The following is a 23,378-nucleotide window of genomic DNA, read 5'->3' on the forward strand; positions in this document are numbered from 1 at the left end:
GGACAGCGAAGTCTTAGCAATAGGGTCGATTTTACCCTTTGGGTACGGAACCCTAAAAAGTAACTAACTTACTCTAAACTTAAAACCTAGATATACACACAAATAATCGTACAGATGGCTATGAATGGGTGCCATAAGGCTGGCTGAATTTCCTTTTCGTTCGGCATTGTTGCTAATACGAGTAACTTGTCAGCTGAAAGAGCCAGCTCTATGGTCACATGTGGATCGGACAAGCTACTTTTTGACCCCCAACGCAAAAAGAGGGGTGTTTTAAGTTTGAATGCTATAATGTTATAATGTGTGCACCGTAGCTCTTAAACGGGTGGACCGATTTGAATGCGGTTTTTTATTTGAAATCAGGTTTCTAGCAATAGTTCATATACGTAGACATGTTTCATTTCAGATATTGAACTTTGAAGTGACAAGGTCGGGGGTTTTTCAACTTTTTGCTGGTTAGAATATACAGTGGTGGACATATAATTAGAAGCATAACGTATTACTTCAAAATTTCTAATTAAACTAGCTTGATGTATATAATAGGGTTCGTTTTCGTTTGTCTATAATGAATCATCGCTTTTGTGTATTATTTCGGCGGTTTTGCGAAAAATCAAACAACGGTTTTGCGATAATTCTATCAAATTATAAACTAAAGTAAAAAAACCGTGTGTTATATAGTGGACAACTAATTAGAAACATGACATATCCTTAGTCATTTTGAGATATTTTGAGCTTTCAGTCCAAAATAACAAGATAAGTATTTAATATCTCAAAAGTTTGTTTTCTGAATCCGAATACAGCATTCCACAAAGATACTCCTCGTACATGAATAGTTTTTGTTATTTGTTATATTTGTTTGCCACTATTCAATTCGTTTGGTGCATCATAAGGTCATGCTACAAATAAGGAGCTATTGTACGCAGGCTTTTGTCTGAGTAAGCTGAGTGTCAATGTCAGAAGTCTCAAAGTGAAACTGTATAGACCATCATCATCATTTTAGCCGTAAGGTGTCCACTGTTGGGCATATCCCCCATATCGAAAATACAAACTGAAACATAGATGCACAGAAAAACTAGAAAAAGAGACCAGCGCTGGGAATCGAACCCAGGTCCTCAGCATTCCGTGCTGCGTGCTATACCGCTACACTACCACTAGACAGGAGTACAGATACCAAAACAATCTTAATCTGATTGCTTAATAGCAACATCTCTTGCCCGGGTGGGCGGTCAGTTCCGATGGGGTGCTGAAAGTTTCGCGATGAGGGCTAAAACATAGATGTCGCTAGTGTCGCTGCTTAAGTGACTAAATAAGGAACAAACAAGCTGAGATATGTGGTGCATAGGAAAAATTCGTGTCTGTACTCGTGGTCAGTGGTGGTGCAGCGGTATAGCACGCAGCACGGAATACTGAGGACCTGGGTACGATTCCCAGCGCTGGGTATATTGGCCTGAGATAAAATTTAGTATTTTTTGCAGATTCTTAATAATATTATTGAGCGGAAGAAACGTCCATTTATATTATATTAAAAGTCGATAAGAATGTTATCTACAATGCTTTTTATTGCTTATAGCTTATTTTTAAGTTTTAGTAATTGTATTCCTTCAAAGGAAAAAGGAACAAACTTAACAGGCAAACGGAAAACGAAGTGATCCTGTAAACACTTCGTTTTCCGTTTGCCTGTTTGTCAAGGCCCTTCGCTAAAACGTTAAACTATAATCAAGTTCAAACGCGAAATAAGTTCATCGTACTCAAAAAACAAAACCTTTTGAAAAGACGATACTTTGTACAGTCACCAGCACCAATATCTGACACAACAAGCGTGCATAAATATCTGATACGACTCTATTTCTAGGGCCGGAAGGAAGTGTCAGATATTTTTGCACGCGCCGCTGTAGCAGATATTAATGCTGGTGACTGTACCTAAATCAAAACATAGGTAAGTTACGTCCCGTTGACCAAAATGCCGAGAGTCACGTCACGGTATAAATAAATAAAAAAAAACACTGACCCGCAAAAATATTATTGTCTTTGACAGAAGTACCTACTGACATGAAAATTGAGACGATATTTATTATTATTTATTACTTAGGTTCGTGTCCTTTGACTGCGCTTGTCCGAATCGAACTAAGCCGATTTTTTTTCAATTCCCAACCGCATCCCAATGAAAGTGAAACTTAAAAGTAACAGTTCTAATCCCAGACACATCCTACATCTTCACAACCTTGGCATTGCCACGCAGCCTTATAAAAGCCCCGCCCGGCTGCCCAGGCGCATTCCTCGATCGATACCAACCACGATAACACCATGAAATCGGTAATCAAAGTTTGAACCCATTTAGTGCACGACTCGTTTTTTGTCGCGGTTTATGTTGACGATTGCATCTTTGATTTTTGACCTAGTTCAATTTTTTAAAGGGTTTATTTTGTGTGTTGTTATCTAAAGTGTTGTTTACTGAAGATTAGTAGATTCCTGGATAAAAAAAAAACATTTAGTTCGTCAGTTAGATTATCAGAAAACCGAAAAGGGCACATTTTTTTTCTTTTGTCAGTCAAACAAAAAATTACAAAGATGAAGTCCGTCAAAGTTCGGGAGTGCACGTGTATAGTTTCGCACGGCGTGACGTCACGCGGAACTTTAACTCTATAATTATCATCATTTTTTTTTCACATCTCTCATTCAGAAAAGTAACTTTTCCTCCCTGTCGAGAGGGAGCAAAGTGCAACTTTTCTAAATGTTTTATTGTAATGCAATTTTTTGAAGTGGACAATTCTAAAACCACGCCATTTTATATGCTGGTTGCTCTTTTATTACATTTAGATTTTTTTTTCAAGTTTCTTAATGTTCCGTGTGAAAAGTTGTCTGAGCCACTCGGGAGCAAAATTATTTTCATTTTGAGCGTATTACACTTTTTTTTTTTTTTATTTTTTATTTATTTACTCATTTCTGTTATACAAAAAGATTACAATTATACTTCGCCAAACTGCAAAACAGTTTCACTTGAATCCCTCATTACGCCCAGGATTCTACTTTAGAATCCCTCGCTATGCTAAGGATTTTATTGTAGTATCCTCCGCTACCTTCTGGATTCAATGTACCGCCCTCGCCGTAAATACAACATTTTGCTCCCTTGTGACACAAATAACTATTGTTTGATTGACAAGAGAAAAAATACGTATCCGATATTTTCTGCTTATCTAACTGATTGCTTCATTAGAATTGCTTGGAACTCTAGCCTTTTATCGGGATAGGCGTCTAAGGGCCCATTGATTAATTTTATTTGACGGATAAATGTGATGCCGTCTCCGGCTATTCGAACAAAACAAACAGAGACGGCATCTCATTTATCCGTCAAATTAATTTAATCAATGGATCGTGACACAGGGGGTAAATCTGGTAATGAGCTTAATCTTAAAAGGAACTCGGCAATTCTGCATCTAAAATATTTAACACGTTTTTGTGGTAACGGAGGAGAGTAAACGGAAATCGTTCAAGAAACGCTCTGAATCAAATCGGTTCAAAACAGACAAATAACACACAAGCAGTCTTAGTTGTACCTACATGGCGAAATAACCAATAGTTTTTATTATTATAACATACATTCTTTTAAAAAGAACAAAGGGCTAAAAATGTAGCATCATCTCAATCTATAAAGTAAAAGTCTCGGTACGAAAACTATTCGTGTAAAGGTGATGAGAACAAGTGAACAATAGTGAACAGATCACCTTATGATAAGTGATTTCTTGTTCCAGATCATCCTAGCAGCAGTGCTCTCTGTGGCCCTGGCCCAGGTACCAGGCTACCGGTACCAGCCGACCCAGTACCAGGCCTACCAGGCCAGGCCTCGCTCCTTTGAGGGCAATGCCGCCATTTTGAGGTCTGACGCGGAAGTTAACGACAGGGGATTCCATTACGCCTTTGAGACCGAAAATGGTGAGTGTGGGAAGTGTTTTGAATTATAACTTTAAGCGAGAAAATCTCCTATATTTATTTTATTAACCCCCGACGCAAAAAGAGGGGTGTTATAAGTTTGACCGCTATGTGTGTCTGTTGTGGCACCGTAGCTCTTAACGGGTGGACCGATTTGAATATGTTTTTTTTATTTGAAAGCAGGTTTTTTAGCAATGGTTCTTAGACATGTTTCATCAAAATCGGTTCAGTCGTTTTTGCGATATTGAACTTTGAAGTGAAAAAGTCGGGGGTTTTCACACTTTTTTTTACTAACTAGCTTACCGGGTCTCCGTTTGCGTATAATTCGTTTATATAATTATAATAATAGATGTTTATTTCAGACATAAGTAGTCTATATAAGAAAAAAATATATAAGTAAAAAGTTTATCACTATCTCGCGGGAACTGGGACTCGAAAGTGCAAATGTACTAAAAGTTCAACGTTGCAAGTTTTGGCCCGACCGAAAAGTTCGGCAGTTTTTTGCTGAAACCGTAGCTTACTTAAAATATCGCTGTAATTTATTATAATTGAGACCATTAGGACCATTGAACATAATCCTATTAATTTTCGATGCACATTATTCGTATTTAAAAAAAAATATACAGATCATATTACCAAAGCGTCAAGTCATAACTTATTCTAACGGATTAATTCAGTCGGAGTAATTATAAATTATTAACTACTAATTGCTTTACAACCTATAAATTTCATTAATTGCTTGTCTATAAAAATGGGCTTCAAGGTAGAGCGGGATTTCACACATAACATAATAATCGCTTCAGTCGTGAAGAAATTACAGAAGGATGAAATTAGTTTAGACAACTTGTAAATAGATAAAAATACGTAAGTAAATTAACAGACATTACAGACAGGCTACATTCTACATAACTGCAACATGCCAACTGCCAAATGCCGACTGCCCATATATTCTAATCGCAGCTGGCGTGCAGTTTGAATGCAGTTTTGTCGACTGCAACGGATCTGTGAAGGAAAATGAAAAAGAAGAAGAAATAAAACTGTGTTGGTTACGAAATGGCCCCAAGTCAGGAATCTCCCGGTTTTGCGAACGGTGCTGATCTTCCTATAGGACCACAGGTCATCATACATAGGAAAAGAAATGTTAGTACTATGTTGCAGTTGGAATGCACTATCTGGAATGACCCAGATAGTGCTTGCTTCTTTGTTGGATGAGTATCAGTGGCGTAGTGTCAGATATTTTTGCGGTAAAGCCGAAGCTAAGATCGCATATATATCTTTCATAAATCATGTATGTCCTGTAGTCCTATTTTGTAAATATTGAGCAAGCCGATGGAAATAGGGTTGTAGGGACGCTTCGCCACTGATGAGTATGGCATTGGTTGAATTAGTTTTAACTAAATTAGATGTTTTCCAAAATTTGACAAAAATATTAAAGAATGTTTCAATACTTAATAGACTGGTTAAAGTTTGAATTGTACCGCGTCAAAAACTAACCTAACTACAACTAACACAACCAACCAAAAAATTTCAGGCATCCAAGCCGAAGAGTCAGGCCAGGAGGCAAACGGTATCCAAGCTTCAGGCAGCTACTCCTACACTGGCGACGATGGCCAGGTCTACCAAGTGCGGTACACAGCTGATGCCAACGGCTTCCAAGCTCAGGGTGCCCATCTGCCGACCGCACCTCCAGTCCCGAAGCTATAGCAAGAGCTCTGGCTGAAAACGCTAGGGATGAAGCCAACGGAATCTTTGACGATGGTAAGTTGACATGAGAAAATTTTTCTTGAAAACATAGTCGGCACGTCATTATCATCATCAAATCAGCCATAGAACGTCCACTGTTGGACATAGGCCTCCCTCATAGGCCTCCAGTTGCTTCGTTTGGAAGCAACCTGCATCCACCGTGAACCCGCGGTTTTAACCTAGTCATTCGTCCATCTCGTTGGTAGACTTCTTACGCCACGCTGCGCTTGCCCATTCGCGGTCTCCATTCGAGTACTTTAACTAGATGTATTAGTAGATAAATGCAGAGAAACACCATTACTATTATTATCATCATCCAGCAGACGTTCACTATTAAACACTCTCTCTTCTATCTATCTATAGCAGCCCTTGTTGCGTCCATCTTCGAACGTAGGCCTCCTCTTCACGTTTCCACGTCTGTCTGTCCCCTGCCACATTCATCCAGTTAATGCCGGCTTGCTGCCGGATATCCTCCGTCCATCTCTTAGGAGGTCTTCCTCTACCGCGGGTGTTGCCACGTGGTCTCCACTCCAGTATTCTTCGCACCCAGCTGCAGTGATCCATTCTGGCTATGTGTCCTGCCCATCTCCACTTCCGGCGCTCAACCTCCTCCACCACATCTACACTTCTCTCTTTACTTCTCTCTAAGAACACCACAATGAATGAAAACTAGCCACTTGCATCCACCGGATGCCCGTAACCTCGCGATGTCGTCACTCCACTTAGTGGGAGGCCAGCCAAAGCATCGTCGTTCGGTTCACCATTGCTATTATTGCTAACAATATATGGTGACTTTTCTGGATGGCAGAAACTTAAAGGTCAGTTCAAATCGCTCAAAACGTCCGAAGAGTTTTGATTACAAGTTTAGCATCCTACGTCTTGAAAAAGTGAAACATGTTTCTATCTATCAATGTGATTATGGAGTTCCTCAAATATTTCAAGCTGATCCTATTTGCAGGTAGCTACCACGAAAGTCAGTATACATCCGGCGTGGCAGCTGTGAGGTCGTTCGCGCCTGCGCGGCAGTACACGCCTCCTCAAGCGCGTCGCCCATACTACTGAGTGCTACTGAGCTCTCCTGTGCCATACTAACCGATAATGTATATCAGTAGTTTAAGTAGTTGTAGTTTTTGTACACAGTGAAGCAATAAAGCTATGAAATGTTGGGTTGTGTTTTTTTTTTCATTGCTCATCATCATCACTGCTGAACATAGGTCTCTTCCATGGCGCGCCACAACACTGTCTCCAGCCCCTCGCATCCATCCACTGCCAGCGACTCTCTCAAGATCGCCCGTCCACCGTGCCTCAGGACGTCCTACACTACTACCACCACTTTTATTACTGGCAATGAACAAAAACAGTTATATTGTCATTTTCTTTGTTGCTTTTTAGGGTTCCGTAGCCAAATGGAAAAACGGAACCCTTATGGATTCGTCATGTCTGTCTGTCCGTCCGTATGTCACAGCCACTTTTTCCGAAACTATAAGAACTATACTGTTGAAACTTGGTAAGTAGATGTATTCTGTGAACTGCATTAAGATTTCACACAAAAATAGAAAAAAAAACAATAAAATTACGGGGTTCCCCACACTTAGAACTGCAACTCAAAATTTTTTTTCATCGAACCCATACGTGTGGGATATCTATGGATAGGTCTTCAAAAATAATATTGAGGTTTTTGATATCATTTTTTTTTCTAAACTTAATAGTTTGCGCGAGAGACACTTCCAAAGTGGGAAAATGTGTGCCCCCCTGTAACTTCTAAAATAAGAGAATGATAAAACTAAAAAAAAAATGTGCATTACCATGCAAATTTCCACCGAAAATTGGTTTGAACGAGATCTAGTAAGTAGTTTTTTTTTAATACGTCATAAATCGTAAAGTAAAGGAAACTTTTATATTACGTGCTGCTACGGAACCCGTCATTGGCGAGTCCGACTCGCACTTGGCCGCTTTTTCAACCTCCAACGCAAAAAGAGGGGTATCATAAGTTTGATGCCAATGTCTGTCTGTCTCTCTATGACCGATTTAGATGCGGTTTATTACTTAAAAGCAAGTTTTAATGCAGTGTTTTTAGCTAAGTACGTTAGATAAAAATTGGTTCAGCCGTTTTTGAGATATTGAAAATGACAATGTCGAGGGTGTTCCAGCTTTTTTATGTTGGTTAGGTTGATTCGCCGATCGTCGATTCGTTGATCGCCGTGGTGGCCTAATGGTTTGACCTATCGCCTCTCAAGCAGAGGGTCGTGGTTTCAAACCCCGGCTCGCACCTCTGAGTTTTTCGAAATTCATGTGCGGAATTACATTTGAAATTTACCACGAGCTATGCGGTGAAGGAAAACATCGTGAGGAAACCTGCACGAACCTGCGAAGCAATTCAATGGTGCGTGTGAAGTTCCCAATCCGCACTGGGCCTGCGTGGGAACTATGGCCCAAGCCCTCTTGTTCTGAGAGGAGGCCTGTGCCCAGCAGTGGGACTATATAGGCTGGGATGATGGGATGATGAGGTTGATTCATTGTTAAGGACGTTCCGCAACGTAACGCCTGAATGTTTGCCAGCTATTTGATAAAAAAAAACTTGTTTATCTGTTCCTCGAGCGATGTGGCCCGCCCGGTGCCACTTCATCTTGCGTATTCTTCGAGCTATGTCGGTGAATTTAGTCCTTCGGCGATTTTCCGTATTCCGGATTCTATCGTGGAAAGAAACTCTTACTGTACTGCTATTGGCAAATGAAATATTACAAGCGCTTTATTAAATTTTCTATTGTCAAGAGGTACCCGCCGCAATTCTTAAGCAAACAAAACACTGCAGAAACAATTTGCAGTGGCATCGCCCCTGATACAGTGCTATTGTAAAGGTAATCTCATTTCGTATCACTTTTAGGGTTCCGTTATAATTTTACACCACAATGTCGTATGTAAAATGCGAGTTGTCTTCAAATATTATATCTTATTATCTTGTTGTTTGGTAATTTCATGTGTTTTTGTACAGTAAAGAGTTTACAATACAATATAGGTACAATATGGCAAGGAGCATTTTACCACTTTAAGGGCCTGTTTCACCACTTGTTCACTAAATTTAAGTGACGGATATTAGTGATGCCGTCTCTGTTTGTTTGTCCGAATAAACAAAGACGGCATTACTTTTATCTGTCACTTAAAGTTAGTGGACAGGTGGTGAAACAGGCCCTAAGTGGTCGAAATTACTTGGAGTTGGTAGGAATTTGTAATTTGAAAGAGAATGCAGGTACAGTGAGCAAGATCATTTCATCCCCTCATCCCAGCCTATGTACGTCCCACTGCTGGGCACAGGCCTCCTCTCAGAACAAGAGGGCTTGGGCCATAGTTCCCACGCGGGCCCAGTGCGGATTGGGAACTTCACACACACCATTAAATTGCTTCGCAGGTTTTTGTGTAGGTTTCCTCACGATGTTTTCCTTCACCGCAAAGCTCGTGGTAAATTTCAAAAATGTATTTCCACACATGAATTTCGAAAAACTCAGAGGTGCGAGCCGGGGTTTGAACCCACGACTCTCTGCTTGAGAGGCGATAGGTCAAACCACTAGGCCACCACGGATCATTTAATTATATTAATAAAAAAACAAGCCTCAGACCTATTGGTCTGAAATGCATTTGACAATTGACAATACCGTAGTATTACTTAAAAATAAACAGACAATCCGCGGACAACATTGTGAGGCCGAGTAAAACTATGCTGTCTCGCCTCATACCTACCCGTATTTATATGTGTGACGGAAGAATTTAAAAATATTCCAGAATTTTAACTACTAAATGTAACGGTACACGCGCACTGCAAAATACACGTCCACCAAACTTACTTTATTTCATTAATGTCTACGGAACCCTCTGCCACCGCCTTTCACACTTGACCTCCCGCAGTCGAGGCATGTTCCCATTGCGGATCTCAACAAAATGTATATTTGTTTCTCACACCATTGTTGTGTCCATCAACGACAAAGTTGAGTATGAGACTGCAATGCTTTAAATTGTCAAACTTTGTTTTAACTAGAAGCGAAGAGCGCATTTTTGTTAGAAAATTCACGTTTACGTGAATGGATTTGAACCTCTTCTTCTTGTTTATCAAAATTGCTGCGCCAGCATTACATCCCCTACTTCATCCCTTTATGGGTTAACTTTCAAAAAATATTGAATCCCCAAACAATAGATATGTCAATTGTTAGACCTTCATTATCATACCTAAAATAACCTACCTGCCTAAAGAAACAAAAAATAAAGGACCTTAAATTTGAGGTCTGTATTCAGCGATTTTGGTTATCATTAGTTATCTTTATTAATGTTTACCCAACACCAACATGGTAGACGCCGTATATAAAATCTAAAGTTTGAAGTCTGTAACTTCAGAGATTTTTAATATCCACACTTTAATCCCTTATTTCACCTATTAAGTGGTTAAGCGTTCAAACAATTAAGATTCAATTGAATCTCAACAAACCTCCATCTTTTTTGAAGTTTTTTTGAAGTTAAAGGTATCCATTAAATCTCACTACATGTCAATACTGCCATTCATCAAAAATACTTGGTTTTTATTTTTTAGGAAAAGAAAGAAGGTAATTACATTTATTCACAACAACACAAGACACAACAATATTTTTACAAATACAAAATCAAGGATAGTGTGTCATACAGTTGCGAATTGGATACTAGCTCAGCATGATGCCGAAGCGTTAAAACATCCACATGTAAAGCCATCCATAGAGCTATTTATAGTTATAGATGCTTTTCCCCTATGCCATTGATCTTTCACCAAACCCGCTTGTTCATTGATGTTTAAAAAAACAAAAATTCCAAGACAACAATCATTTAATTAAAGCAATAAATCAGCCTCGAAGTTGTTCTCAATAGAAGTAATGTGGAGGTACCTATCAATTACCTGAAACGTAACACAAAGCTTACCAGACGAGTTGCGCGTGAGCCGTGCCGACTGGGAAGGGTTCCATAAGTAAAGTCAAGGAAACTGAATCACTGTACCAGGGTGCGACCTTTCTATATTCTTCTTCTTCTCTTTTAAAATATGGCTTTTCTGTCCTAATTAATAGGACAATTTCGCCAGTGTCAAGGTAAACTCTCTTTGAGAGGGACGTTGTACGGTGATTTTAGTTTTTGCAACTTGATAGTAAAATTCCAGAAACCACGTGGAGACAACTTGCGCATTAAAAAATGACAGACACGAGAGCAATATAGAATTTTGTGATCACTGTTCACTGTTAAGGTTAATCGCCGCATAAAACACTATCAAAATTATACTTCAACTAGCCAAAGAAACAGAAATAGCAAAATTAGATATTGTCTACATCCGCCATGTTCGAATGCTACAAATCGAATCCCTTTCTATATTCAATGTGGCTATGATTTCTTTGGCAGATGTCAAAATGACATTAGTAGCACATGTTCCATCCTGTACGTGATCCAGTTTCCTACACCGTACCTACCTACCAACTAAAATCATGTTAACTCCCGACGCAAAATCCATACTAATATTATAAATGCGAAAGTGGTGTGTTTGTATGTTTGTCCGTCTTTCACGTCGAAACGGAGCGACGGACCGACGTAGTTTTTGGCATGGAGATAGTTTATGGGCCAGAGAATGACATAGTACTTTTTATCCTGGAGAATGCACAGTTCTCAAGGGAACAGCGCTTAATGACCGAATTCCACGCGGGCGAAATCTAGTGGTGTTATAATTTTGACACCAATGTCTGCCTGTGGCATTGTAGGTCTCAAGCAGATGAACGATTTCAATGCGGCTTTTTTTACGTGTAAGCGGGTTTAGTTTTTAATTGTGTTTGATAAAAATCGAGTCACCCGTTTTTGAGATATTGAACATTGAAATTAGGTTAGATTAAATAATCTACAGACGTGATCGATTTGAAAATAAGTGTTTGTTAAATATTTAATTTTGATTGCTAGATTTTTTGCTGATAGTACTTTTTGTTGACTGTACTTGCATTGTAATCCAACCCATAATCACAGTATAAGCTAAAGCTTAGCTTATATATTGTATACTGTGCATACCACATTCCAAATCGGTTCAATCACTGCCAATGGATAAAAATTAAATCGCAACATTTATAGCAAAGAAACAAGTACTTACAAGATAAAGTTATAAATGCTCGTAAAAATAGAACTAGGTACCTATGTATCTCACTTTTGATATTGTGTGCCATACACTGGCTGATTGTGACAAACATCAATGTAAATTGTTACATTTATGTAATCACTCACTTTCTGTCAATTAATGATTTGACTGATTGATTGATTGATTTGTGTCTTAATCTCACGATGTTAACGCCATCTAGCGGTATTCCACTTGTCAGAAAACCTTCATTGCGGGGAACCCTAATAGGTGGCGATCGACATTGACGCTCGATATATCTCGCGGGATAATGAATCCGGCGGCGGTAATGAAAGTCGCCGCCACATGTTACATACACCTAACAATTTATAGAGCTGGAAGCACGAGCTACATTTATATCTGTCTAATGTACAGGATGACAGTTTTAAAAGTTCTGGAATACTAATGTATAGGCAACAAAATATAAACTATTTTTAGAAAGAAAGAAAGAAAATACATTTATTAAAACAAACATAGAACAAATAAAGACATACATGACCCTAAATAGGTCCTCACAAAATTCTCAAATTATTTATCACTGGGAACCAATTTTACAATAAGCATCAAATTAAATAATTATCTTCATCCCAGCCTATATATGGACGTCCCACTGCTGGGCACAGGCCTCCTCTCGGAATGAGAGGGCTCGGGCCGTAGTTCCCACGCGGGGCCAGTGCGGATTGGGAACTTCACGCACGCCATTGAATTGCTTCGCAGGTTGTGCATGTTTCCTCACGACGTTTTTATTTACAGTACCGCACATGAATTTCGAAAAACTCAGAGGTGCTGCTTCAGACTCGATAGGTCAAACCACTAGGCCTCCACGGCATCTAAATAATTATCTTATCATTATTAATGTATTTCTTCACTTAAATTTACAAAAATCTTAATGCAGTCCACAAAAGTTCACGACAATGGCGCTACGTAAAATCACTTAATAGTAAAACGTGTGCGTTGCCCGAAGCAATTTCAATTAAAATATTCTTATTTTTTTGCCACCTCTATTAGTTTTCTAGCTCTGTCCGAAATCCGCTCTAGTTGCTCAGCAGCCGGTGCATCTTACCCAACGTTACCTAACACGGCGCGACCACGCACGCTACGGACTTGGACAAACTTTCTAGAACAGATACTCCGAATCTGTGGACCACACCCCCATAGGCCCCATCTTTCGGGATAAAAACTATCCTATGTCCTTCCCCGGGACTCAAACTATCTGTATACCGAATTTCATCTAAATAAGTTCAGCGGTTTATATGTGATGAAGTAACAAACAAACAGACTTACCAACTTTCGCATTTATAATCACGATCAATGATCACGATTGACCCAGTGTATTCACAGTTTTACTGGCATTAATATCACTTCGTTTAAAAAGCAGGAAGCAAGTAGTATAAACAGAACTTCGTCGTAAACCTGTTCGTATCGGAAACTTGTAAACATAACCCTCCAAGTCCGGTAAAACATAGGTTAAGTTAGGTTGGATTTTGACAAGGCACGAAGCGCCGCAGCCACGCGGAATAGGAGCTCCGCGAAGCGAAGCTCTTAGACTTTAGATCATAGAATTAACGAGAACGGATACCGACTAAACTTCGTGTTTTTTTTGCAGTAGAAAAAGGGTAATCTTGACGAGTCTTTTTATTGAAAAACATTTAAAAAAAAATATCTATTACTTATGACACCAAAAGCATGTAAATGCTCATGTAATTAATGTCCTTGCTAATTGTTACATATTTGCTGTGACTTATTTTTCAAACGTTTTTTTAATAAACGCCACGTCAAGATCGCTTACCTTCTTTCTAATGCTAAAAAAACGAAGTATAGACTTCGGGGAACTTTTTAGACCACTTGACACTTTAATTTTTCTATTAAAAGAGTCAAACGGATTAGTAGCACTTTGTAATAAAGCAGCTGGTCTGAGTAGCAGCACTGGTTTAGACCAGTATATCCGTTTTACTCCTTTAATAAAAAAAATAAAGTCTCCCAATTCAAAGTCTTCACTTATCGTAGTCGCACAGTGTGTAACTCTACACAGATGTACGCACAAAACATTTTTGCTATAAATACGGAACAGTGAAATTTTCGGTACACATTCGTTACTTGGCGTGATATACTTACTAGTCTTTTGTTTTAGTTAATTGTTTTAATTGTTTCAATCTTAGTTTGGGGTATACTGTGAGAAATGAAGCTGGTATGTGAAGTGAAGTGATTATTCTGAAAATAGTTAAATCTATTTGTTCTAACTTCTATATAGTTGTGATCGGATTTTACCATAATGAGTGATTATTGTGACGTTGTTTGAATGATGATGAATGTTGTGATATTGGATTGTTTTAAAGAAGACCTTTTTTCGGCAAGATTCGATTGACAACAGCTGTTGTAAAGTCAAGCAGTGAACATATTCTATATATTGTTAAAAGCTATGAAATTTTACAATGGGGTACTGTGCCAATACGTTTCAAAAACAGTTTTTTTTATGTATTTATTATTTTTCATTTTTTTAATATAGGTCCTATGTCTTTATCTTTTTTTTAATTTATTTGAAATAGAAAAAGATTACCGAAATAACTTACGGTACAAAATCAGCTGTCACAAAATTAAATTATAGACTATTATAAACAAAGCCTACTTAACTATACAAACCTTTTGTTTTGAATCAATTAAGTCATCAAGTCATCATTTTGACACGCGGAAGCATGAACCATGACGAATCATCATGAGGTAAAGGGAGAATCTAGAATACCTCCTACATAATAATACACTGCGTACATTTTACTCAAGAGAGGGGCTCTGCTAACACTGAATATTCATAGTTATGTGTAATTTATACGAAACCCTCGGCGCGGCTTTTTTACACGGCATTATCCTGCTATTGTTCTCTTTTAGATTACGACTTTAGCAGCTATCATAGCTGCAGCTTCATCAAATCCAATCTACACAACCCAACCAACAGAACACTTCGCAAACAATGCCGAAACCTACCAGTCAGCGCTCGAGCAGCAACAACAAGGCATCTACGGTGACCAATCGCAGCACAGCCAGACCGATTACAGCCAATCACAAGCCGGATATTCCCGGGGGAATACTGTAGCATTCCCTAGCGGACAAACGCAGTTCGCTGGGCAGAGTGTGTTTTCTGGGGCACAGAATGGCTACCAAAATCAGCAACAGCAACAGAAACAGCAACAGCAACAGCAGAGGATGTCGACGGAGAAGACTGCCAGGATTATAAGCTTCCAGAATGAAAACAAAGGAAACAGCTACCAGTATTCCTTTGAGACAGAGAATGGTTAGTTTAGAACTGAATGCGCTTTTATTAGGTTTTAGCATTAATATTACTTAACCACTGGTAATGCTTAAGACGCGGGTCCGTTCAAATTTAAGGCAATTTTTTCGTGGTTTTATTTACTCGTGAATCAGCAGAATTTGTGCTTATTAAAACAGATGAGACTAGAATGCAGTAGTTTTTTAAGGTTAAGCTTTCATTTCATAAAATAGGAAAAAAAGTACCTTATCTAAGAAACTACTCAGCAAAATTTTCAAAAATATAAAGAAAATTATTTTATACCCATACCTACCATACAGAAAAACTTAGAAACCAACTCACACTTTTCTGGTTTAACATTCGAGATCTTCTCATTCTCTCATAAATAAATAGGTAAACACAACTTATCTAAACTCCAATAATAATCCATTATCTAGATAAATTCAACATTTAGAAATATAGTTCATAATCTTCAGATCTACAAATTATACCACTAATTTTTCACCCTCCAGGTATTAAGGTCCAAGAAAGAGGCCAAAGCCAAGGCAAAGGGATCCAAGTCCAAGGTGGATACTCTTACACCGGTGACGACGGTCAAGTCTACACGGTGACATACACTGCTGATGAGAACGGGTTCAGACCACAAGGCAACCATTTGCCTACACCACCCCCCATGCCTGATGCTATTAAGAAGTCTATTGAACAGAATGCGAAGGAACAAGCTAATGGTGTATTTGATGACGGTAAGTTTGGAAGTATTTTAAATTTATTTTTTACTACGGAGAAAGTAACCCTTACTAATATTATAAATAGCAATCTTGAAATGTAGGTAACTATTAATAAACTTAATCTCAACACTGGCGAACATGATATCACTTATCTTGAGGTGGGCGTAATCAGCTGCGACTCAGTTTATACTAATGTTGCTGCCTATGAACTTATTGTTTGAACAACCATGTTATAGTCAATAAAATCTTTGAAAATATTTACCGAATAAGATGATCTATTCAACCACAATGAGCGACTTACAGGACATCCTCTAAATTAGGTATACGTGTCAATATTTTTTTGTTAAAATAATCATTATTTTTGCAGTGCCACTTATACAACATTTTACCATTACCAAGTAAACACCATCAAGTAAACAAGTGGTTACCAAACCAAATTTTCAAGAACACTCTTTATCCCACAGGAAGCTACAAAGAAGACACCGAGCTCCAGCGTTACCATCAGCACCAACAAGTGCACAGACAAAGGCTCCCAGTTTACCAATCGCATCAAATCCAACAACACCACGATGCTCATCAAGTTCAACAACTCCACGACCACGACGTTCATCAAGTTCAACAACTTCAAGAGATTCACCAAGTTCAAGAACAGCCTATTCAAGAAGTCCAAGTTCAGCATATCCAGCATGCCCAAGAGCACGAGAATCCAGCGTACCAACAAGAATATCAGCAAGCGTACCAGCAAGAGTACCAGCCAGAATACCAGCGGGAATATCAGCAGGAAGGGACTGCCACGACGGCTGGATACCATTACCAGTAAATTTGGCATCGTCAGGTCAACAAATATCACATGAAGTTTAGCAAGAGTCCATTAAAAAAATTTGCCACTTACCACAAAGCAAAATGATCACCAAAACGATGAGCCATTGCAATTATTGTGATGGCATTTTGAAGCTTAAGGTTCATGATGATAAGGTTAAGGTTCATGAATAATTCTCTATAAAATTACTAAAATATAAAAGCACTTGCTTTTCCCTGCGACTCTGTCTGCAATTGGTTTATCGCTATTTTGCGGTAAATATGGAACTATCCGGATTTTATTCCGGATTTAGATGTGAAAAGGTAACAGACAATCGGACAGATGGAGTAACTTTCACGTTTATATATTAGTTTAGATTAATGGAACATTGGTGTCTTAGAAAAAGCTGTTCATATCGTGGTAAAGTGAGAAATTTGTTGACCATATAATTCTGAAGTCTGTGACGAACCACACAAACATCTAGGATGGAAGTTACCTGAGGAATAAAGAAAGAATTATAATTTGGTTAGATAGTTAAGGTAGGCCATTGTTTAGGAGAAGAAACGAGAATTAGTGTAAGCACATAAATGAGATCCGAAAGAGGCTGTTTTGGCATAGGATCACTAAAATAATTTGATAAGGTAACTATCAAAAGACTGGCATCAACTAAAATATTTATAGATTGAGGTTTGTGATGTTTATTGTGTGGTACGTTATCAGAATTTAGCTAGAAATAAGAAAATTAACCAAATTAATCTTTTCCTTTTGTTATAACGTTTCTGTTGTTGTTTATTTGATTAATATACGATTGTTATTAAAATTTTGAAAAATACTTTTTATGGTACCCCAAAACATCCCTGACCCTAAGAAGATCTAGCCGTAAAGAAAAGAGTGTCTGTTTTACCACCAGCCAAATAAGTTGTCTATCAATTTTTAAACAAGTTCCTATCAAATGAATATGTCGCTAAAGTCGAACTTCAAGTTGACAGACACGTCTATTCGCATTACTGTTTTGTGACATGCAAACGATTATCAACTTTAGGGTGGTAGACTACATATTTGGCTGATGGTACCTAGTATAATCTTTTCTCATAAAAGTGCACTGATGCATGTTCATAGATACATTGGGTCAATTACCTCGACGCAAAACGAGGGGCTTTATAAGTGATGTCATGTCTGTCTGTGGTATCCCAGCTCTCAAACGGATGGGCTAATTTTTGTGTTTTTTTTGTGAAAGCAAGTTTCCTTGCAGTGATTCTTAGTTAAGTGTCATTAAAATTAGTTCAGCAGTTTTTGAAATGTCAATTTTTCCAAGTTGGTTAGGTTATATCTTTGTTAGTTGTCTTGAATGTTATATTGACTTTGTCTCTTTTTCAACTTAAACTGTGATGGCAAAGTTACGTGACGAAAGCATAACTTAAGAAAGATCGGTATCTTGCTAGGAATGTCAACCGTTGACGGTATCTGAATACTTCATAAATCACTGAATCATGTCCTGACACTTATCTAAAACAGTGGTTACGAAATCTGCCCACATCTGACACTCATCTATTGTAATAGATACTGATTGTGGCATTCCTCTGTTCGATGCATCACTTAGCTGTGCTTCGCTTGGGGCTATGGTTGAGGGAAATGCTCAATCGTTTTTTTTTTTTTTGTATAATTTAGTAGGTATGAGAAATAGGTCGTAAAATATTTTTCAACCTTCTGCTCCTAGTGGGGCACTCTAATTTTTTAATCTCGATTTTAGTATTTTGTCTTAACAGTATCAAAATAATTTAACAAGTTTTTTTATTATTATGAAAGGGAGACACGGGAGGCAAACAAGCATGCGGTCATCTGATTGGAAATGATCACCACCGAACTCAAGTAATACCTAAGCTGATTCTTTGATTTTTTTATGTCAGAACAACGTTTATCGGGTCAGCTACTTTTGACCGAGACTAAACAGTGTGCTTTTCACGACCACTGTGAGGAAATAAAAAACATTAATCACAAACAAACAATAACAATCCAAAGACTGCATTGCTCCCGCCGAAAAAACACCTCATAAAAGTCATAAATGACGCATTCTCATTTGTCAATTTAATTTCACCTGCTGCAGACGATTAGTTTGATTGGTCCAATTGTCGTTTCAGCAGGCCGAAAAATTATTCTGAAATATATTCGAAAAAGTATGTATGTTTGTAAACTCTTTATTGTACAAAAGAAAATTAACAAAATACAACTGACAAACTTTAAGATACTTGTACAAAGGCGGACTTATCCCTTTAAGTGGATGAGAGGAGAGGAGCAATACGTTAGGTTAGTAGTAGTTAAAAGTCGTATCGTACAATGGAATAAATAGCTAGATATAGTCCTGTTACTGTAACATGCTACATTTTTGTCGTATTTTGCTAGCTATTAAGGAGTCAGCTGTTAAATGTAATAAAGCCGTGGTGGCCTAGTGGTTTGACCTTTCGCCTCTCAAGCAGAGGGTCGTGGGTTCAAACCCCGGCTCGCACCTCTGAGTTTTTCGAAAATCATGTGCGGAATTACATTTGAAGTTTACCACGAGCTTTGCGGTGAAGGAAAACATCGTGAGGAAACCCGCACAAACCGGCGAAGCAATTCAATGGTGCGTGTGAAGTTCCCGCTCACTGGGCCCGCGTGGGAACTATGGCCCAAGCCCTCTTGTTCTGAGAGGAGGCCTGTGCCCAGCAGTGGGACATATATAGGCTGAGATGATGAGATGATGTTAAATGTACAATTATAAGCAATTTTTTGTACTGGACTTAGGTTGTCTATGGCCTAATTTTCGAGCAAAGTCGTGAAAAGTATATTTTTCTCACGTGATCCTAAGTTTTACATTAATTATAAAAGAATATAAAACTAACCACTCTTTGACCTGCCGTTAACTTGAACCGATAATCGTAACGATAAAGCGCTTTAGGCAGTCTAACGTAACTCCGTAGGAACGCCCACATCATGCAGTTGCGTTACCGGTTTCAAAATTTTAAGATCTAGAGATACATTCGATACCAATTTATGTCACGTCTGATATTATTTGGGATTGTGTTAATTTAGCTACATTATGAACAGGTGATTCATATTTTAAAAATAATATCAACAAACACAAATTGCTAGAAAAATGTTAATTTGTTAGCATTTTATTTCAAGTTGCAAGCTAAATAATGTATCTGAAATGACTGATTGATTGATTCTATTGCATGTCTAGATTTGCTAGAAAAATCCATGAGTGATGATCTAGGGGTTACTTTTCACAATAAACCTTTTCATAAAATACCTGTTTAACTTATTTAAATTTGTCCATATTAGCCGTTTCCCGTGACTCCGTCCACGTAGAATTCGTTTATCGCTATCCCACGGGAATTATGCAATTTTTTGGGATAAAAGCTATTCTATGTCCTTCCCTGGGACTCAAACTATTTGTATATGAATTTCATCTAAATCGGTTTCACGGATTCGACGTGAAGAGATAACAAACAAACAGACTTACAAACTTTCGCATTACAATATTACTGGAATTTATCATAAATTAAGGATGTGTAAGGGCCTGATTATTTTCTCGTCATAACTCACTGTTTTGATCATGTAAGTGCAATCGATTGAGTACCGAATAAAGTGCATTATATCCTCGCAAAGCCATCCTAGTCCCAAAGAGAACATACCTAAAGAATATTCGATCCACTCGTCAAGGACCTCCATTGCCGCGCTGTCCTACACGCCTGACTAAATATCGGTTAGTCACTTCTGCGAACTATTACTCGATGATTCTATTATCGACTATACAAAGCTTTTATCTTTTATATGACAAGTTTTTTTTTTTTATTCGACTGGATGGCAAACGAGCAAGTGGGTCTCCTGATGGTAAGAGATCCCCACCGCCCATAGACAACTGCAACACCTGGGTATTGCAGATGCGTTGCCAACCTAGAGGCCAAAGAAGGAATACCTCAAGTGCCAGTTATTTCACCGGCTGTCTTACTCTCCACGCCGAAACACAACAGTTAACTTTAGAGTTGAGCTTCTGTTTTATTTTTTTTAAACAAACGCAAAAAGAGGGGCTTTATAAATGAACTAAAAGAATTTCCTTGCTCACCCGCGACCTTACGATAGCTAAGCTTATGCAAAATATGCGTGTTCATGCAGTTCCTCCACCTCCACACTGTAAGAACACACACAAATCACACAAACCCATCTATCACCACCACCACACTAGACTGACGCGTTTCGAACTCAACCAGATCTCATCTTCAGAGTGACACAACCGTACACCATGCTACCAGTTGTTAGACTAACGAACCACAACCACCGTTTTAACTTGTCACTGTAACTCCCCAAGTACCCACATACGTTTTATGAAAGAAAACAAAACTACTCACAAATTATTAATAATTTTTTTAAGTTGGGCTTTATAAGTTTGATGCCAAAGACTGTCTGACTGTGGCATCGTAGTTCTCAAACGGATGAACAGATTGCGTTGCGGTGTTTTTTCGTAAAAGTTGATTTCTCTGCGTTAGTTCTATGGCTAATATCTATGGATGTATAATATTTATTAATAAAAAACAGCCGTTTTTGAAATATAGACTTTTGAATTTTCATATTAAATATATAATATTCATCACGGATCGACAAGCGCAGCGTAGGACGTCCACCAACGAGATGGACCCCTGGTTAAACGGTGGATGCAAGCCGCTGCCAACCGAAGCAACTGGAGGTTTAGGGGGGAGGCCTATGCCCAACAGTGCAGTAGACGTCGTACGCCTGAGATCATGATGATGATAATATTAATATAATATTTGTTCGTATACGTAACCTATATAAGTGTTTTTGCGAAATCCTCAATTTTCAATTCAATTGCTGGGCCTTACGCGATTAAATAACTTACAGTTTTAACGTACAGTCGAACCAACTGGATCATGACCCACTGTGGACCCTTTGCATGGAAAAAGTCATAGTACATCGCATTGCTTGACAAGGGGATTTATTATGACACACTGTGAATACGTTCTACGGTGGGTCAGGAATCAAATGGTTCGACTGTACAGTTAAGTTCTTAAACTTCTGAGCAAAACTTTTGTTAACGACACGACTATTGTTAACGACGTAGAAGCGTGTTCCGATATTTATGATAAAATTTTTGCTCAGAAGTTTACGAACTTGACTGTACATACATGCAATCAATTAGCGCAGTAGACAAGTTCGAACAACAAGGATACCGGAATGCAAAGGAAGCAATCTGTAACAGTATACATAAAGTGAAAGTTAATCTATACGGGTTACGAGTAGTTATATTTTGACCAGATAACCAAATATCTAGGCGCCAAATACCACGAGAACTTATTCTGTAAATAGAGTACAGTGGTCCTGATGTTTAGGGTTCCATCGTCCTTCATGAAATCCTTCGCCACGTCAGTCTGTCCACGACTTAGCTTAGATACAGTAAGCAGGCCCGCCGCTAGCTGTTTGAACGCCCGCGTGCAATACCGATTAAGCCGCCCTATGTACCATCAGCCAAATATGTGGTCTACCACCCTAAAGTTGATAATTGTTTGCTTGTCATAGAACAATAATGCCAATAGACGTGTCGGTCAACTTGAAAGTTCGACTTTAGCGACATTCATTTGATAGGGACTTGTTTAAAAATTGATAGACCATTTATGTGGCTGATGGTACAAACTCATGCAAATTAGCAAGCGAATTAGCTCGTTGAAGTGGCAATATATGGGCAAGCCATTACAGCACGGAGAACAGAATGGTCGTTGGGGCCGAAAGGTTCTCTAGTGGAGACCGCGGATCGGCAAGCGCGGCGTAGGACGTCCACCAATGAGATGGACGGATGACCTGGTTAAAGCCGCAGGTTCACGGTGGATGCAAGCCGCTTCCAACCGAGGCAACTGGAGGTCTATGGGGGAGGCCTATGTCCAACAGTGGACGTCCTATGGCTGACATGATGATGAGAACGTTTCACTTTAGTTATGCGATATCTGGTTTTACCGCCCCCTTGACAATGCCGCCCTTGTGCGGTGCACACTGCACGCCCGTATGCGTCGGGCCTGACAGTTAGTGGTAAGAAATAATTGTATTTGATAATCGGATAGCCAAGTGGTTAGAGAACCTATGTATAAAGCCGATGTCCCGGGTTCGACTCCCGGTCGATTATTTATTTATTTATTATTCAAAGCCAAAATGAAGTCTTCTTTAAGCAAAAAACTCCATCCCGCAAATAGGTATAATACATATTGATAACATTAATTGAATTACAAGTTTTATCACCGTTAAGTATTTCTATTGCACTTAAATGCATCTTGCACAATTTATTGTGCACATAAAAGCGATTCGTACCCGTCCGCATTGAAGGCCGATTTCGAAGATGCATATAAATATTTATAACCAAAATTATTTTTCGCGAAACATTTTTATCGGTTGTTCATTTAGTTTTTGTTATCTTTCACAACAATTTTGGAGCTGGCTATAATCATACGACGCAACTTCAGCCTGTATTGGTACACTCCCTGCTGAATACAGACCTCTAGAGTTTCTAGGACAATTACCTAAGTACCTATAGGTTTTCGGTTGCCTATAGATACGGCAATTTGTATGGAAACATCATTCTGTGCCTGTTGATTGCGATACCTTGAAGTTTGATTTTTTCACTGCTGAACTGATTGTGTACCAGAATTAAGTTTTTGATATTAATTTAAGCTTTTCTTTACGAGTTTCTGAGAAGAAGGATCTTGATAGACGGGCAAACAGACAAGAAGC

General features: G+C 38.6%; 2 protein-coding genes across 2 annotated transcripts; both read left to right on the forward strand.

Annotated features, from left to right (window-relative positions):
- Nucleotides 1-2,260: 2,260 nt before the first annotated feature.
- LOC141435303 (cuticle protein 3-like) lies at nucleotides 2,261-6,832 on the forward strand. Its single transcript, XM_074098004.1, is given in 5 exon segments — nucleotides 2,261-2,310; nucleotides 3,747-3,927; nucleotides 5,456-5,611; nucleotides 5,614-5,682; nucleotides 6,626-6,832. Coding segments are annotated over 5 exon segments (519 nt in total). The 5' UTR covers nucleotides 2,261-2,301; the 3' UTR covers nucleotides 6,730-6,832.
- A 7,091-nt stretch (nucleotides 6,833-13,923) lies between these two features.
- On the forward strand, nucleotides 13,924-17,697 carry LOC141435302 (uncharacterized). The gene is made up of 4 exons (XM_074098003.1): nucleotides 13,924-14,009; nucleotides 14,705-15,107; nucleotides 15,596-15,826; nucleotides 16,276-17,697. The coding sequence occupies exons 1-4, from the start codon at nucleotides 14,001-14,003 to the stop codon at nucleotides 16,629-16,631; spliced, it is 999 nt and encodes a 332-aa protein (XP_073954104.1). The 5' UTR covers nucleotides 13,924-14,000; the 3' UTR covers nucleotides 16,632-17,697.
- The last annotated feature ends 5,681 nt before the right edge of the window (nucleotides 17,698-23,378 follow it).

The sequence above is a fragment of the Choristoneura fumiferana genome, chromosome 14 (assembly GCF_025370935.1).
Source record: "Choristoneura fumiferana chromosome 14, NRCan_CFum_1, whole genome shotgun sequence".
Taxonomy (NCBI): Eukaryota; Metazoa; Arthropoda; class Insecta; order Lepidoptera; family Tortricidae; genus Choristoneura; species Choristoneura fumiferana.